The sequence below is a fragment of the Typha angustifolia genome, chromosome 10 (genome assembly GCF_048772165.1).
Source record: "Typha angustifolia cultivar Huaian chromosome 10, ASM4877216v1, whole genome shotgun sequence".
Lineage (NCBI taxonomy): Eukaryota > Viridiplantae > Streptophyta > Magnoliopsida > Poales > Typhaceae > Typha > Typha angustifolia.
The window spans coordinates 12,384,402-12,401,332 of NC_133248.1; the positions used below are offsets into that span (position 1 = coordinate 12,384,402).

A 16,931-nucleotide genomic window follows, 5' to 3' on the forward strand; every position below is an offset into this window, starting at 1 on the left:
CAAAGTTTATAAAGCATTAAAAGTCAATTTCCATGACCCTTAGCTCCAAAAAAAGAACATATGTAAAGAGTAGAGAAATTTATACATGCATGCCGACCTTTGTATATATATGCCATAAGGTGCACAAAGCTTTATTCCTGAATAAATGCCTCTCTCACTGCATGCATGTCTCTAAGGGCATGGTCCATGTCCATTCTTTCTCTTGATAATTCCTTTGAACATGAGAGACCAACTCTGATCAAGGAGGCTAGATAACTCTTTATTTCCTCTCCTGTCTTTCTCGTAGTAGAGACAATTCCGTCTCCTTCTCCATTGTAGCGGGGTTGTGGATCTACTATTTCCATCACATGTTCGGGAAGAGCCATCTCAACATAGTTTCGGAGGCTAAAACCTCCTTTAAATGCCTCATCAGTTGGTCTTCTTCCAGTGAACATCTCAAGCAAGAGTATACCGAAGCTGTATAAATCCCCTTGAATAGAGACTTGGCTTCCCATCCCATACTCTGCACAGACATGAGAAGAAAATTCAGCTGGTAAACAAGAGCGAGCAAGTTTAGGTCTTGGCAATTACATTTAGTGGGATACAAATTTAAGAAAATATATGAATCAACTTTACTGAAGGAAATCTATCAAGGCTACACTTGTGGGTACAGGGTATGTGTTGATCAAACTAATCTGTGATGTAGGTTTTAGATTCTCTCCTTTTCAGAGGCTGATTACTCTGTGGATAGGAACTATTAGAAAACAACTTTACTTTTGCAGTTGTAGAAATCTACCTAAAAGAACACCTTTATAAAATCGAATAGCGGTCAGGGACAGTGATACTTGCACTTCTGAGTTTTGTTACAGGAAAGTATTGAAAGAAAAAAAAAAGGACAGAACTTGTGAGTTGATGCTAGAAAATTTCCAACTCGAGTGTTGGAATCAAGATCAAATTGGTTTCCCTTTCACTTAGTTGGAGAATGGATGGTCTCTATATATCATGCATTAGCAGAAAGGAGCATCTCAAGGTTTAGCGTCTAAATCAAACTTCTAAAAGTCATTAATGGATAGAGAAGAGTTAAGTATTGGCATAGACAGCATCCCTTTGTTTCACTGAGGAAACATTTCAGGTGAGCATTTGACAATTTTAAATTAATCCAGGCAATGTCAATTACTTTGAGATTCCTCAGCAATATACATGTGATGTAATCAGATATGCCTTGTTCTAACTTTCCTACACAGATTAAGATAAGGGTTGTCAGAATTCATACCTGGAGCAACATATCCGATGGTTCCTTTAATTGTGTTGGAACTACTTGCTTCTTCTAGTTTTATGGATTCAGGTCTCATTAGGAACCTGGATAACCCAAAATCACCTACATGAGCACACATATCATTGTCAAGAAGAACATTGCTCGGCTTCAAGTCACAGTGAACAATTGGAGTTGGGCCATGGTGATGGAGATAATCCAATGCTGAAGCCACATCAATAGCAATATTCAGCCTCTGGATGAAACTCAAGCTCCTCTGTTGTCCAATCCCACTGTTCTTAGGATGCAACCACTCGTCTAGATTCCCATTAGACATGAACTCAAAGACAAGTGCTTTGAAATCATTACCTTTGAAATCTATGCTAGAACAGGCAGTAATGATCTTGACAAGATTCCGATGTCGAATGTTTCTCAATGCATTGCATTCAGAAATGAAACTCTTTGAAGCTCCATGTTGTTGAAGGTCAAGTACTTTCACAGCAACAACCTTCCCTTCTTCATCCATAATTCCTTTATACACAGATCCAAAGCTTCCTACACCAATCAGATTAGATGAGGAGAACCCATCAGTTGCTCTAAGCAGCTCAGAGTAAGAGACTTTCTGATAATGATCCGCATCAGAGGCTGTTGATATGATGCTTCTTCTTGCTATGTGCTTCAAATACCACATAATAGACAGACTACAAAGTACAGTAAGACAGGCAACTGCACTGGCAACAGCAATAATTAATCTATGGATCAGAACTCTTTTACTTTTTTTCTTTTGCATAGGACATGCTTGTAGGTGCAACTCTGTTTTACCTCCACAGAGTTCCTTGTTTCCTTGAAGTGAGATAGCACTTAGGTTTGTGAAAATTCCTCCACTGGGAACTTCTCCTTCGAAATTGTTGAAAGATAGATTCAGATTCTGCAAATACTGCAATTTCTCCAGAAAGTCTGGAATGTTTCCTGACATGTTGTTTCTTGAAAGATCCAGCTCTTCTATACCTTTCAGATTGCTTAGAGTTGAAGGGATTGGTCCATCAAAGTTGTTACCTTCCAAATAAAGGTATACCATGATCTGGCATTCACCTAAGGCTGTAGGAATTTCACCAGATAGCCTATTTTCTGAGACATCTAATAGTTCAACATTTTTTAGGTTGCCTACTTCCATTGGCAGGGACCCGGAAAGAGAATTACTAGACATAGCAAGATATCTTGATAGGGAGGAAAGGCTCACTAGTTCTCTAGGTATGGTACCATTAAGCTTATTAGAAGAAAGGTCCAATAGTTCAAGATTTTGCAAGTTCCCAAAGCTTGTTGGAATTGGACCTTCGAGTTCATTTTGATCTAGAGTGAGTCTAGTCAAGAGGGTAAGATTTCCCATGGAGAAGGGAATTTCCCCAGAAAATCTGTTCTCGTGTAAGCTTAATACGTGCAGATTCTGTAGCTTACCTATTGTGGTGGGAATGGGGCCTGTGAGAATGTTCTCTTCAAGATAAAGTGAGGCAAGCCCTACAAGATTCTCAATTCCTTCAGGGATGCTTCCGGATATCTGATTCTTATTCATCGAGAGCTTTTGGAGCCCTGTGGATAGATTGGAAACGACACTGGGGAACTTACCTTGTAGCTTGTTGCCATATAGGTCTATGATTTGTAAACTGGTGCAGTTAGTCAGAGATGTGAGGAAACTCCATCCGTTGGCTTCTCCATCCTCTACCTGATTTGCAGCTAGGAGTAGCTCAACCAGGTTCCTTAGGACTCCCAGATTGGGAGGCACAGGCCCACTAAATCTGTTCCCAGCTAACTCAATTTTCACAAGACCAGAAGCATTAGCTAGTGATGAAGGAATATGTCCTTCGAATTTGTTTTGGTACATGAGAAAATATTGGAGCTTCGGAAAAGAAAAGCCAACGTTGGCTGGAAGAGTTCCAGTAAGCTGGTTCTCAGCTACATGGAACCACCAAATGGATGAGAGGTTGTAGATGGATGAAGGAATAGTACCTGTGAACTGGTTGATACCTATTTGAAACGCTCCTAAGCCAGAAATCTTGCCTAGGGTATCAGGAACTTTTCCTTCAAGATTATTGTCAGCTACATCAAAGATGGAGAGGGTTGAGAGATTCCCCAGTGAGGGTGGGATGCCTCCTGTAAAATTATTAGTACCTAAAATAAGCCTTAGGAGCTTTGGCAATGTGCTGATCTCAGAGGGTATCTCTCCATGTAACCTGTTAGCTCTCAAACTTATGATCTGCAGTTCTGTGCAATTGCTAAGACCTCTTGGAATTCTTCCTTCAAGCTGATTGGCGCCTAAGCAGATGCAGCGGAGGTGAGAGCAGCGAGTAATACTACTCGGGATCTCTCCATCAAGTGAATTATAGCTCAGGTTGAGAAACTGCAGCCTTGAGAAGCGGCCAAGTTGCCCTGGTATTGCGCCATGGAGCTTGTTGTCAGAGAGATGGAGCCTTCTCAAGAAGGTTAGATTTGTTATGAAGGGTGAGATGGTCCCCGTCAAGTTCATGGAATCGAGGTCCAGTGCTATGACCCTATCTGGGTGCAGCTGGCCGCCGCACGTAACGCCAGGCCATTTGCAGAAGTGGACGGTGCCATTCCATGAAGATAGGATTCCAGATGGGTCTTGGGTAATGGAAGCCTTGAAGGATAGAAGAGCATGATGATCAGTCTGGTTTCCGATGGGTGTTGATGAGCTTGTGCATAGAAGGTTATACGAAAGTATCAGCAAAACTAGATTTGTTTTCAAGGTGAATTGAAGGTCCATTGGATGGTATGAGGTGGAGACTTAGGTTGAAGTTTCTGTAGGTTAGAAGCATTTGCATCAGCTGGATATTAATACGTAGAAAGGCAGTAGGAGAGGGAACAATGTCAGGAAGAGGTGTGAAAAGGCCCAAGGATATGTAGTGCCATACCCTTTATTAACTCTTAGTTAAAGCCACCATATCTATTACTAAACCCTGCTGGAATTGCCCATAGAGATTTTTTGCTCAGTGGACTCAACTATTTGGCAACAAAACAGACGGCTGTTTTGGCCTATTATTTCATCTAGTTTTCTAGTCCATGGAAATTTCCGCTCACTAGAGTGCAGCGAAAAAGACTGCTGTTTTGGCCTATTATTTCATCCAGTGTTTCTCCTACACCAACTCTCCAGGTCACTGTATCCTGTAGAAACTTTAATTCGTCTCTGAGTTCTTTAAAGTCCCTTACTTGTTTATTTAATCTTTTATTTCATTCTTGCATGTATATCTACGCAAAACCTTCACGTTCTGCTTCAGTAAATGAACATTAACGCAGTTAAAAGAATAGTTATGCTTGTTTATATACTTATACTTTTTATATAGTAATTTGGCTCGCGAGGAACATGCATCTTATCATCATCATCCTTTTCTTTCTTGATCCTTATTCAACAAGCAAGAAGGTTGGCTTGATCCACTTTTGTAATATTTCTGAGGTAGGTAATATATATATATATATATATATCTTTTTATCAGTTTGATTAACTCAAACAATTCCTACTTAGACTGCTCGCCGTCCGGCCAATAAAACAGCAACAAACTTTGGATGAAAATTTTGAATGCGTCAAATTTTGTGTACTAGAAGTATCATAGTTGGATTATATATATATTTTTTCAAAATAACAATTAAATATTATAATACTTCTATTTTATCATACAAATTTCAGTGCTCGTCATAAAGATTTTTTGTCAAAGGCCTAAGTCTTGTACTTAGTCCAGAAGACAGGACAAGGAAACTTTTGAACCAGATGCACGCCAAGTGTTTGACTTGATGTTAGGTGCCTTTGGTAGCTGGTAGAACGTGTTTTTGGTTTCCAGTCTTAAACAATTACAACATGGACGTATCTGCTAGCTTACGTCTGCCCGTTTGTTCTGATCGTCACTTGTCACATATCTAATTTTCATGGCCTTAGTAGATCTGGTCATGATAGTTTTATGACCAACAAAGTCGAGGTTAAGATAGATAACGTTATCAATTCACTCGGGATAGACTTTTAGTACACGCCAATGATTTAGTTGGTGGAGTTGATAATGCGATCTCATCTTCAAATGGAGCTGACTTCTTCCAGGGATTTCGCCGGGCTATAAGGTGCACCTCGTGAGATTGATATGACTGTTAGCTTAATTGACTCATTGCTTACTTTCGTGTCATCATCATCCCGTATGCTCTTCCAACTCTTCCTAAGTTTTATTGTTTTTTAAAACCATTCTATTACTGTGTTGAATTGATTCTTATTCATTTGGAGATCGACGTCGGTGAGATTAATCATTGAATAATAAATTATTTCATTTTTTTTTAACCCGAAATATTTTACTATGTATGGTATTGGACATTCGTTTAACTCGGTAATTAAAAGGGTGCTTAGGATTTAGTACCGGATATTAGAAAGAGATCTAGAGAAATCGGCTATACTTTATGTAAGATAAACATTAGAAACTAGATCATTAATCATGTCTTGATAGTTCCCAGATAAAATTATCATTAACGTCTAACAAGAAAATAATTAACATATTCAAACTTCTCTCCGGCCTTCCGCATTTATGACATGCGCCTTTCTCTCTCTCTCTCTCTTTCTATCTCTCTTTATCCATGTCTTTCTCTCTTTCTCTCTCTTGCTCATAGAATAAAACCAGACAAGCCTGCCTGCCCTCTCTTGCCTCCATTGGCGTCCTCGGCGGGTCTCAGCATTTCCTGCCACGCAGACATTTGAGCGCTCCGGAGAAGCGGGTGAGCCTGCCGGCGTACGTCCCGGGCTTAGCCTTGATGATTTGATTCCGCGAGAACGCCCTCGTGCTCGGGACTCCTGACTCGACGAAGAAGGCTCCGTTCCGCATCAGGTCACCGTCCGACCGCCACGTCCAGTGCTTCCACTCCTCCTCCGTTGCATAGTCCCTCTTGGTCACCTACATCCACAAACACATTTTTTATGTAGGTGACCAAAGAATTTCTATCTGAATCTATATTTGGGTAGATAGAAATGTGCACAGAGTTGTTACCTGTTTGGCAAAGAGTTGTGGAGGGGCAGTGTAACGATTGCCTTGGCTGATGATGGTGGGGTGTTGGCTACCGCCGATGGCGTACATTAGCCAATGGGTGTAGTCATTGTTCACCACATGGAAGAATCCCCATCGGCACCTGCATCGATATTGGTTGCCTAAACTTAATATACTAATCCATCGAGATAAGATATATATATATATATATATATATATATATATATATATATATATATATATATATATATATATATGTAGAGAGAGAGCTAGATGGATTACCTTGGAATCCTCTGCACCAGGGATCGCCCGAAGTGGTTGAATGCAACCGTTATCTGCATGATTCGGTCTTCCGAGTGGGAATCGCTGGCCCCAAACAGCATCACCTGAAGAAAGACCATCTCTAATTGTTAAGATTAATCCGTGCATAGCTCTAGTTTGGATAACGGTTATCGTAACCAAGTTATTATGAGAGAACTACGTCGTTATGGTGGGTGAAGTGGCTATTGGAGATGGTAATGGCGGTGGATCCGGCGATGGCGTCGATGATTCCATCCTGGCACCTGGACATGGAGACGTGGTCTATCCACACCTTGCTTGCGCCGTAGATGGAGATGCCGTCGCCGTCGCTCCTGCTCCGGAGTCCGTAGTGGGTCGGTGTGTCCCTGATCATGCCGCCGCTGCCGCTCATGATGTCGTGGATGTGGAGGTTGTGGATGATGACATTCTGGACGAACTGGATGGTTATGCCAGCGCCCCAGGCGATGTGGACATTGGCCCCACGGCCGTCGATGGTCTTGTTGCTGTTGACGATGAGCTCCTCGGAGAGCCGGATATTCATGTCACGGGCGAAGACGATCCAGAGGGGCTCATCCTGGATCACGCCGTAGCGGAGGGTGCCATACTTAGGGTTGACGAGGTCATTGTCGGAGGGATCAGTGACGATGTAGAACTTGCCGTCCTTACCGCCATCTGTCTGGTGGCCGAAGCCCTTGACGCAGTTGGCGAGACGCTTGCGGTGGTTCATCCAGTTCTTGCGGCACCGCCAGCACCGGTCGATGGGATTCGTCGCCAAGCATGGGCCGGTGTAGCGGTGGCGCCTGCGGAGGCTTCGCCGAGTGCTGTTCTTCTCCAGGGCTCTGCATTAAAAAAACTCCATGCAGTACGTCAAACGGCAGACCTAGCTTATTCCTACCATGGCATTTGGTGCTATTAAGGGTGTTCATGGAGTGGAAACGTTAAATGACGTAAAGGAATCGCAAACAAAGGACTAGTAATTATATATTGCTCATGTACGTCTTATATCATTGGACAAGAGAGAAGAGAGAGTGTGTGTGGGGGGGGGGGGGGGTGGGGTGGGAAGAGGGCCTACTTGTGGACGGCTCTGTTGATGTGGTCCGTGACTGACTCAGGGTCAGGGTTGTAGGCGGCGCGCGCCAGGGCTTTGGCAATCTCTGCCTTCTTTTCCCAGTGATCATCGAATTCCGCGATGTGGGCGTTCGACAAGGCGGCGGAGGCCAGGCAGAGGACGGAGAAGAGAAAGAAGCAGCTTGGTTTGTTTAGCTGAAGGCCTTCCATGACTCCTATTTTAAATTTTTAATCTTTTACTTTGTTTTGCTGGTGGTATTTACGCCCTGGGAGACCAACAAAGCCAACCAGAGCAACCAACCGAGCTGAGACCAAGAAAGATCTAGCTAGGAAGATACGATCATGGTAAGCGAAGACTTTACTGGTGTTGTGATGGTGGTGCGGGTTTATATAAGGGGAAAGAAAGGGTGGTCTGTTATTTAGGAAGGACGCGGGGGAGAAGCGAGGAGAGAGCGGAACCACTATAAGTCTCTACGTGAGTTGGCTGCCGTTGATATGGTTTCTTCTCTTTCTATTGTTGGCTGCCGTTGATGAGAGAGAGAGAAAGAGAAGTTGATGCTTCACGTCTCCGTACATGCAATCCAGACAAATATACGAGCATCTAAATTAGAGAAGAAAAAGGAAATGAAGTGATATTTAAGGGTAGCTAGCTATATTCTTGGTGGCTTTAGGGTTGGTTGGAGGCTTGGGGTTATAAAAAGAACGTGCAAACGCATGACAGTTGATTAAATACAGCTGCCTCATCAGGCCAGCAAAAGTGATTGGAGTCAAGATAGGATCATTCACCGACTACTCATGATCCATTAAAAAGAGAATCACGAGAGCACTCCCAATGACGTTTTCCATCATCGTATTTAGTGAAAACTAAAGCAAGCAACTAAAAAGGCTGCCGTACTCCACATGGAAGGCGAATGTTCTGTTCATTAATATAAATTTAAAAGAGCTGCGTAACACTTCGCTACATTCCTAGATCAAGAGAGACTATGTAAGAGAGAGAGAGAGAGAGAGAGAGAGAGAGAGAGAGAGAGAGAGAGAGAGAGAGAGAGAGAGAGAGAGATGGAATTACCGCCGTATAACAGGTACATTGTTCTTCTAAAGATTAGCATGCTATCTAAGTTAAAAACCCATATACAACAACGGAAAAAAAAAAAAAAGAGTTAAACCCCTTTCGCCTACAACAAGATGGACTCATGATTAGAATCTAATCAACCTCGGCAGGGGGTTAAAACACATTTTGAATGAAGCGACCATTTTGTTTATTCGGACTCATTGCCCGAGTCAATGTTCATGGCAGCACCACTCTTGTATCCAACCATGGCTTCCTTGTATCGTTTAGTATCGGCACGAGCCATTGCCTCATAGGGTTCTTTCTCCTCGGCTGGTCAAAAATAACCCAATTGTAAGAACAGAATAGCTGCGTGTGCCGGAGTAGATTACATAACATGGCCTTTGCCTTTCTAAATCTAGTGGATGAGGTAGTATGACGCACCTGACATTTTTTTCCACTTCTCCCCAAGTGCTCTTCCAACATCGGTAAATGCTAATCCAGGCTGAGCTTTCTTTATATTCTGCACAAGTACAAGAATAATAATTAGAGAACACTAGGCATATGGGTTCTCTGGAACGAAATAAATCGCATGTAGATAGTGAAGCATTCCTTGAAAGCAATCTGAATTAATTATTAGAATTGCAATGTAGCAACATAATGGACTCACTCAGTTAAGTAGAATGAGGGTGCGGTGCAAGTGTACTGGAACAAAAGGGCAAAGGTCATCGAGACTTTTGGGTCCAATATTTTATGCCCCAATTTCTTACTATATCATAGAACTTCCTATAGGACTAGTTCATTCTAGGGTTACATATGAAACTTCCTTCTAGGAGGTGAGGGTTCGATACAATTTTCTGAGTTCTCTCTCATCATGCTCTGTTCTAACTTCCAAAGTTACCGTGAAAGACTTGAGTTGGCAACAAATACTATGAAAGATTATGCTAAGGGCAGTCTCAGATCTTCCTTGACATAACAAATAATAATCATAAGGTAGAGGATACATACTTCTCTTTCAGCATTTGAGAAAAACATGAAGCCTGACATAGCCCTCTTTGGTGCATTGGGATCTTTTTTCTTCTTTTGCTTTCTTTTCTTTGAACCTTCATCACCATCCTTTGATCTCCTCTTAGAAGAGGATGCCTTTGCACCAGAGGTTTCCTTTTTTGATTCTTTAGGGGCAGATTTCTAAAACACATAAAAGATCACTCAGTTATATCTAAATGATAGCAAAGACGGTTAGAAAAATCAATGCAACCAATTTTTACAAAAAGGCAAGTCTATAAATCTAAAATTAGAAAGAATGGTGAATGAAATACATATTTTCTTACCTCCTTTTCATCTCCACTTTCACTAGCATCAGACTCCTCACCTCCAGAATCATCAGTAGGTGATCCACCATCATCCTTCTCAACAACAAAGTCCTCATCCTGACCAAAACAAAAAATCAATAAAAATGATATTTTAAAAAAGAAAAGAATGCTTGAACAGAGGTTATAACACAGTGTACCTCTTCATCACTTTCCTCACCACCAGCTGCATTTTTAATTCGCTCTAGATGGGGATCAACAGCATCATCATCAGCATTTTGAAGAGCAGTTGCAACTCCCCCCGTACTTTGTGCATCTCCAAGGTTCATAATTTTCAAGCCCTTTCCACTTAATAATGACAGAGTAGTAGATTTCATTCATTCGCTAGCAATTTCAGAAGTTGTAGTGAAGGAAAATGGAAAAAAGAAGAAGAAGAAAAAACATACCCAATGAAGCTAAAAAGGTTATGATACTCATTCCTCTGAATATTTCTAAATTGATGTTCCTGATCACTTTTAAGCTTTACAAGTAGATCAAAATAGTGAGATGACACACTTGAGCCTCCAGCACCATGCCTTTCAAACTCAACAAAATCAATCTGCATGAAAATAGTTCAAGATAAAATCATCAATATAAGAAAAGGAATCTCATATTGTCCAGGCAAAGATATCTGATAACCACAAGCAATATCAAGATAATTTTGACTGGTTTAGAGTACAAAAAAGGTACCTCATCATGAAGAATGAGAGTTGGTGGTTTGGGTAGAAAGAAGAATCCTTTCTCAAGTGGATAGAGCAAACCATCTTCAGCTTTAAGAGATGATTTTACTGCATATCCATCTTGACAACTGCGGAAAGAACCTGGCCTTGTCACTTTAGCGCCAGATAGGCCGCGCAAAATCTTAGTGAAAACCTCATGAATTAGACCCTGCAGGTGTATAATAAAATCAATTATCTACGACTCTTACTGAGAGAATCAGAGAGCAGCCAAACATATCCACTCCAGCAAGTCTTCAGATGAGTAGCATCATAATGTTGAATATATTGAAAACAGGCAGTATATATAAAAAAAGTCAAAACCCATTCCAGCAAGTCTTCAGATGTAGCGTAATTTAAAGTTCCCTTTATAAGGTACTCTCTTAACACATTGAAAGAGGTAGACAACTCAGACCAACTGGAGGCCAGCCTCTTGACTTCAAAATAAATATTTATATCAGGGCACGCATCTACCAGTAATAGCAACAAAATCTAGACAGGAACTACAAAAGGGAGCAATAAGCAGTCAGAGGAAGAGGAAATATAAGGATTATAAGGTAGTCTACTGAAGACTCTGTTCTTCATGATAAGAAAGACCTAATTTCCTGGAATGAGCAGACGTGAATATACCATGATCATCATCACTATTATCTGAGCCCAGCACAGCTCAGTGATAATGACAAATTTATTCATTTATTATTCATGGAAATATTAGAATGAAGGTGCCAAAAAAAAACAACTGCCATGTATACAGAATATTGGTTAGAATAAGAGAATTTCATGAGGCATAAAAAACCATATGAGCTAATTCAAGAGGATGGACATATATATTTCACCTTATATGATGCCTCGAGTCTGTCTTTATATTTTGTAGCCAAGAGTTCCTCACTTAGTAACAGGTCCCGCTCAACTACTAAATCTGTTTCAAACTTTACAAGACAGAAGAAGGCACATAATTTTACCATTTAAAGATCGGAGTATTGAAGTATACGAAAAGAAAAGAAGTGCTTCAGAGAAGAGCATCTACTACCTGAATAACAATGTGTGGGTACAGAGTTTGTCCTTTGCGGATTGGTGGATCCAGCGTGACTACAACAAAAGTATGAGGTTGATTGGACTGCAGGAAAAAAAAAACACATCTAAGACTTCTCACAAAAATAAGACAATCTAGGAGGCTGAGGCTAAAGCATGGATACAATGTGAGTATTACACCAAAAAAGAAAAAAGCCTAAAATGCAGATAGGAAGAACTTAACAAATATAAAAAGTTCCAAAAAGAAAAAGGATAACCTTCGGCAGCAAAAAGAGACGAACGATACTGCCATATTGGATTTTAAAGTCAGTAGCCTGTCCTTGGAGCCGCAAGAACGACAGGTGAAGCTCAACACTATATCGCCCTCTACATAATATAGAAGATATATTAGCTTTTTTGCCATATTGATAAACCAAGGGAAACGCAATGATGATCATAAAAAACACAAAGACATGAAGTCCGCTTTAATGTAGGTGTTTCAAAAAGAATAATATAAAAATTAATTCTTCACCTAGGTGTAAGAATTGCAATGCCCTCAAATGTCACAGCAGCCTCTTCAGAAGAGCCAACATCTGCCAATTTTAAGATTTTGTCCAGTAGGACCTGAAAATAGGACATTATTTGTTTGACTAATTAACACTTATCAAAAATTTGTTGTATATGGTACTAACTGTTTTTATGCACACCTGAGCTGGAGGACGATTTTCGTCGCCAACAAACTGAGTGTTGGAAGTAGGGACATGAAAACTCAAATCCATCAAGGAATCTTTCTGCATTCACAATATGAAATTAATTCAGAGTTGTAAAGCAGCTCTGTAAGGAATTATTGTCAAAAATCACTAATGCATAAGAAATCATTCATTCAGAGTTATGTTACATTACTTTCAACAAGAAAGCAACTAGAAAGAAGAGCACAAGAGGAGTGAAAAGAATGATGACACCAACTATAAATCATTAATCCGAAGAAAAAAAAAATTGCTGCAAAGAGAAAAACCTAGGACTGCCATTAGGAGAAAGATTCTCAACAAGATCTTAAAGAGATATGGTATGCATAAACTTGAGCCTACAACTGACTAGAAGTTGCGAATATAATGTCAACAGATAACTCGGACTAGCACCAAGACTACAAGAACACAAACCTCGTTAGCTCCAGTAGTGTCATCAACGTGGAATTCCAAGTAAACATCTGTCTTTCCTTGCAGCTGCGTTTGTGCAACATCTGCTAGAGAGACTTCAAATGCTTGTTTTGAGCCAGCCATAAAGGTAAGCATGTTACCTGTAATGGAGGTGGTCACAAAGAGTTCAAGATGATTTTAACATAATAGTAAAAAATAACTTTTAGAAAAAAAAAAAAAGATTCCCAAGTATCACAATTGTTAATCAGTGAAATAACCAAATGGGTCCACAGAGGTCTATAACTCATCTCCACATCCTGCTGGATTGAGCTATTCTAATAATGGTCAAGCGGATTTGACCCGGCCAGGATATTAGTGCAAAATAAATTTCAATATGTTGGATAGAGAACATCTAAATATGTAATGTATCTTATAATTATCTAGTTCTCCTAGTCTTAATCTTCACACTGCTAAAAGAAATCATCAATGTATCATAAACAGTAATTAGAGTGCACACAGAATATTACAAATCCATCATAACTTGCTGAAAGCTAATTTTGTAGAGTAAGAATGATTGTTCCTTTTAATGCTTAATCACAAAAGATTATGCATTTTCTATAGCATTACAAAATTATGGGTTTCTGCCTTATTGATTTATGAGTTGTACTAAACTACTCCTTTTACATTAGTCACTCCAAAGCAAGGATTCGAGTTTCGGCCGATCCCGAGTGGGATCGGCCGAAACCACTCTGCAGCAGGTGCTGTCAGCATCAACTGCTGCTGACAGCAGAGAGAGAGGGAGAGTGAGGAAGAGAAAAGGAGAGAGAGAGAGAGAGAGAGATGGAAAAAGCAAGAGAGAGAGAGAGAGAGAGAGGAAAGATTAAAAAAAAAGAGGGTATGAGAGAGAGAGAGAGAAAATGGAAGAGAGAGTGAGGGAGAGAGAAAGATTAAAAAAAAGGGTATGAGAGAGAGAGAGAGAAAATGGAAGAGAGAGTGAGGGAGAGAGAAAGATTAAAAAAAAGGGTATGAGAGAGAGGAAAAAAGGAAGAGAGAGTGAGGGAGAGAGAAAGATTAAAAAAAAGGGTATGAGAGAGAGGAAAAAAGGAAGAGAGAGTGAGGGAGAGGGAAAGATTAAAAAAAAAGGTATGAGAGAGAGGAAAAAAGGAAGAGAGAGTGAGGGAGAGGGAAAGATTAAAAAAAAAGGTGAGAAAGAGAGAGAGAAAAAGATAAAAAAAAGAATGTGGGAGAGAATGAATACTTTAGACTAACAATTAGAGGAATAGAAAAGAAGAGAGGGAGAAAAAGAGATTTTTACTTTTTAGACTTTATATGTGAGTAATTATTATTTCTTATTTTCTTATAATTTTTTCTAAATTTTTAGAAATTTCTCTAACATTTTTAATAATATTTAGAATTTTATTTAATTAAAATAGTCCGATCCGATACAGGCGGCCGATACGACCGATACGGCCGATACAGCCGATACGTATCGTTTTTTCGGACGGCCGATCCCGATCCCGATACCGATTTTTGGAACCTTGCTCCAAAGTTCCATGATGCGACAATGAAATCATCAATAATTCCCAGATTGTCCATCACCTCATTCTTACTTACCATAAACTTCAAGCCACTAACTTAATCACCAAAACTTAGAAGGCAATGTGATAATTGGAAGGTGAGGATAGAAAATATTTTGACAAACCAAAACCACAAAACTAACCAACCAAAAAAAGAAACCCTGAACATGGTATATTTTTACATCAAATAATAGGAAAATCTAACATCAAATGAAAAGTTAAAAATATTTGAGTTCAAAAAACAATACTTGAAAAAGTAGATCGTATCTAACATTGATATAGTTAAAAATATAGACATGAAGATAGTGTTAATTCTGTAGCATAAAACAAACTCAGGCTGAAAGGAAAGTAGAATGAACCTACCATTGATATCAACATTTCCCCAGTTATGACCACTGACAGAAAGCTGCTTCTCTTCGAGTGTTATTCCAAAAGATTTTTGTATAAAATTTGTCAAATTACTCACATCCTACATAGAAAAAATAAGACAAAAAGAAATGAGGTTTCAAAACACTTTAATATTGTTTCTTGATGATGCCAAAATATAGGGACGGAGACACCAATACATCATAATAATATCCATGACAAAACTAGAAAAGGTGAGAGAAGGCTAATCAAATTGATCTATCAAAAGAGATAGAATGCACTGAATAGCAGGTGATCATAAACTTCCTAGAATACATCCAATTTCATCGTAAGTCTAACTCGATGTATCTCCAATATTTTTCATGCTAAGGAGACAGATTACAAAAACTATCTAGATTCTAGAAAACTATCTACTATTAAGACGATTGATTGTATAAAGGGAAAAATATAGAGAGTTAATGAGCTGTCATTTTGTACGATCGGACTAGTAAGAGTGTAATGAGAGAAGAGGAGAGTAAATTTTCTGTGACAATAGGACAACTCCAAAAGCACTATATTCTTACTTATGTGCACTGGGTATAGATGAATTAAAATAGTGATGTTCAAAATGCTATAGATCTAGAAAAGAAAGCCGTTAATTTACTGCAGAATAATTAAAATCAGCAAAATGAACCACCTGTTCTCGGAAACCAATGAACTTATAGAACAAGCCATCCTTGATCCTGACACCAAGCTGATATGCCCTAGGAACTTTCATCCAAGTAACTGAAACAATATCATCTTTTTCAACCTCGATAATCTTTCCACCGCCTTGTTTCCTCCATGCAAGTCCACCTGAATGCACCTTAAACTGCCCTGGATTCTGCAGCACCTCAATAAAACTTCTTCATTATAATCTTAATAGGATCCACAAACTTCATGCAAATCTTAGAATGCCTACACAAAAGGCTTCTTGATGCTAGATATAATTTGTAAGAAACAGACGAACCGTAGACTTCGGGAACTCATACAACAGCATCACAGAAATATTTAAACTAATTCTACACTTTAAAACACGAAACCTCGACAAAAATTTCTTCTCAAAAAAAGAATAACAACTCCATATAAATAAGGAACGCATTCTTAAATCCTAATATAAACAACAACAAAAATGGTGAAATAATCACAAAATTACGAAAATTTTAAAGGTATAGAAAGTTAGAGCTTCTGTTTTTCTAGGTTTAAGGAATCATACGAAGAAAAAAAAAAAGGAACCCGAGATAATGCACAGCCATCATTGCCGTCAAATTTTAGTAACTGAGAGACTATCGAGAAAGGAAGAACTCGATCTCCAACTACTGCAAACAAACTACCCAGGAAAACCCTAGCAACGACCAGCACTGAATTCAAAATCGAGAGAGATGACAGCAAGGCCAGCATCACTCGGATCGAAACCAAAACAACACAAGGAGAGTACCAATAGTTCTGAGGCAAGGATATAAACCCTAATTCCGATATCAAAGAAGAGCAAGGTGAGGAAAAAAAGAAACGAGAGAAGAAAATGACCGAAGAAGCGGAAGGGGGAAGAGAAGGTGAGAGAGAGAAAGGGATAGAGGCGTACGGCTCCGCCCCGGCCACCGAGTAGGATGTTGCTGAAGAGATGGCCGTCGGTCATCGTAGGCTTCCTTCGCTTCCGAGTGCTCCGCCTCTCTACTCTCTTCGCGTTTCAATGCCTCCCTACTGCGGCGCCTCGGCGCCCTTCTTGTAGGCTTGTAGCACTCCATTTCTTTTAATTTTTTTAATTTATTTTTTTTTGGGGGGACAAAACCGGGCTCAAGCCCGAACTGCGCCCGACCCGATACCAAGTCCGCTGTTATATCGGGCTTATCCTCTCCCGGCCCGAAACGTGAAGCCTAATGCTATTTGGGCTGGCCTTGGAATTCGTCTTTTAATTTACAAATTTGTTCATTCCAACAGGGTCGTTTTATTTTAATTTTATCCAAATCACCTTATTTTAGTACCTTATATAGAGTTAATAATTCCCTTCAGATATAGTGAAGTATTCAAAATTACTAATCATTTGACGCGCAATCTCTCTCTTTTCCCTCTATTTTTTACTTTTATATTTA

At 39.7% G+C, this 16,931-nt stretch overlaps 3 protein-coding genes across 4 annotated transcripts; all 3 read right to left on the minus strand.

Annotated features, from left to right (window-relative positions):
• Positions 1 to 44: 44 nt before the first annotated feature.
• LOC140768788 (LRR receptor-like serine/threonine-protein kinase EFR) lies at positions 45 to 4,224 on the minus strand. 2 transcript variants are annotated; one of them, XM_073109202.1, is made up of 3 exons: positions 3,398 to 4,224; positions 1,253 to 3,325; positions 45 to 502 (listed from the first exon to the last, which is right to left on the minus strand). In XM_073109202.1, the coding sequence occupies exons 1-3, from the start codon at positions 4,008 to 4,010 to the stop codon at positions 132 to 134; spliced, it is 3,057 nt and encodes a 1,018-aa protein (XP_072965303.1). In that variant the 5' UTR covers positions 4,011 to 4,224; the 3' UTR covers positions 45 to 131. The 2 variants fall into 2 exon arrangements, with proteins under 2 accessions (XP_072965303.1, XP_072965302.1); XM_073109201.1 differs by having other exon boundaries at positions 1,253 to 4,224.
• A 1,519-nt stretch (positions 4,225 to 5,743) lies between these two features.
• Positions 5,744 to 7,961, minus strand: LOC140768901 (pectate lyase-like). The gene is made up of 5 exons (XM_073109363.1): positions 7,628 to 7,961; positions 6,737 to 7,394; positions 6,538 to 6,641; positions 6,259 to 6,397; positions 5,744 to 6,165 (listed from the first exon to the last, which is right to left on the minus strand). The coding sequence occupies exons 1-5, from the start codon at positions 7,831 to 7,833 to the stop codon at positions 5,944 to 5,946; spliced, it is 1,329 nt and encodes a 442-aa protein (XP_072965464.1). The 5' UTR covers positions 7,834 to 7,961; the 3' UTR covers positions 5,744 to 5,943.
• A 705-nt stretch (positions 7,962 to 8,666) lies between these two features.
• On the minus strand, positions 8,667 to 16,566 carry LOC140769375 (FACT complex subunit SSRP1-like). Its single transcript, XM_073110067.1, has 16 exons — positions 16,424 to 16,566; positions 15,500 to 15,685; positions 14,821 to 14,926; positions 12,905 to 13,041; positions 12,452 to 12,535; positions 12,277 to 12,368; positions 12,023 to 12,131; positions 11,764 to 11,850; positions 11,570 to 11,662; positions 10,708 to 10,905; positions 10,425 to 10,576; positions 10,179 to 10,326; positions 10,000 to 10,098; positions 9,677 to 9,856; positions 9,113 to 9,191; positions 8,667 to 9,001 (listed from the first exon to the last, which is right to left on the minus strand). The coding sequence occupies exons 1-16, from the start codon at positions 16,475 to 16,477 to the stop codon at positions 8,880 to 8,882; spliced, it is 1,926 nt and encodes a 641-aa protein (XP_072966168.1). The 5' UTR covers positions 16,478 to 16,566; the 3' UTR covers positions 8,667 to 8,879.
• Between the last annotated feature and the right edge of the window lie 365 nt (positions 16,567 to 16,931).

Coding starts and splice junctions, on each gene's coding strand:
- LOC140768788 (XM_073109201.1), bottom strand. CDS start 4,010: ATGGACCTTCAATTCACCTTGAAAACAAATCTAGTTTTGCTGATACTT. Junction 503..1,252: donor CATCGGATATGTTGCTCCAG/GTATGAATTCTG, acceptor ATGTCTGTGCAG/AGTATGGGATGGGAAGCCAA.
- LOC140768901 (XM_073109363.1), bottom strand. CDS start 7,833: ATGGAAGGCCTTCAGCTAAACAAACCAAGCTGCTTCTTTCTCTTCTCC. Junction 6,398..6,537: donor CTGGTGCAGAGGATTCCAAG/GTAATCCATCTA, acceptor ATATCGATGCAG/GTGCCGATGGGGATTCTTCC. Junction 6,166..6,258: donor CACAACTCTTTGCCAAACAG/GTAACAACTCTG, acceptor TTGTGGATGTAG/GTGACCAAGAGGGACTATGC.
- LOC140769375 (XM_073110067.1), bottom strand. CDS start 16,477: ATGACCGACGGCCATCTCTTCAGCAACATCCTACTCGGTGGCCGGGGC. Junction 12,369..12,451: donor AAAATCGTCCTCCAGCTCAG/GTGTGCATAAAA, acceptor TCCTATTTTCAG/GTCCTACTGGACAAAATCTT. Junction 10,577..10,707: donor CTCTCATTCTTCATGATGAG/GTACCTTTTTTG, acceptor ATTTTCATGCAG/ATTGATTTTGTTGAGTTTGA.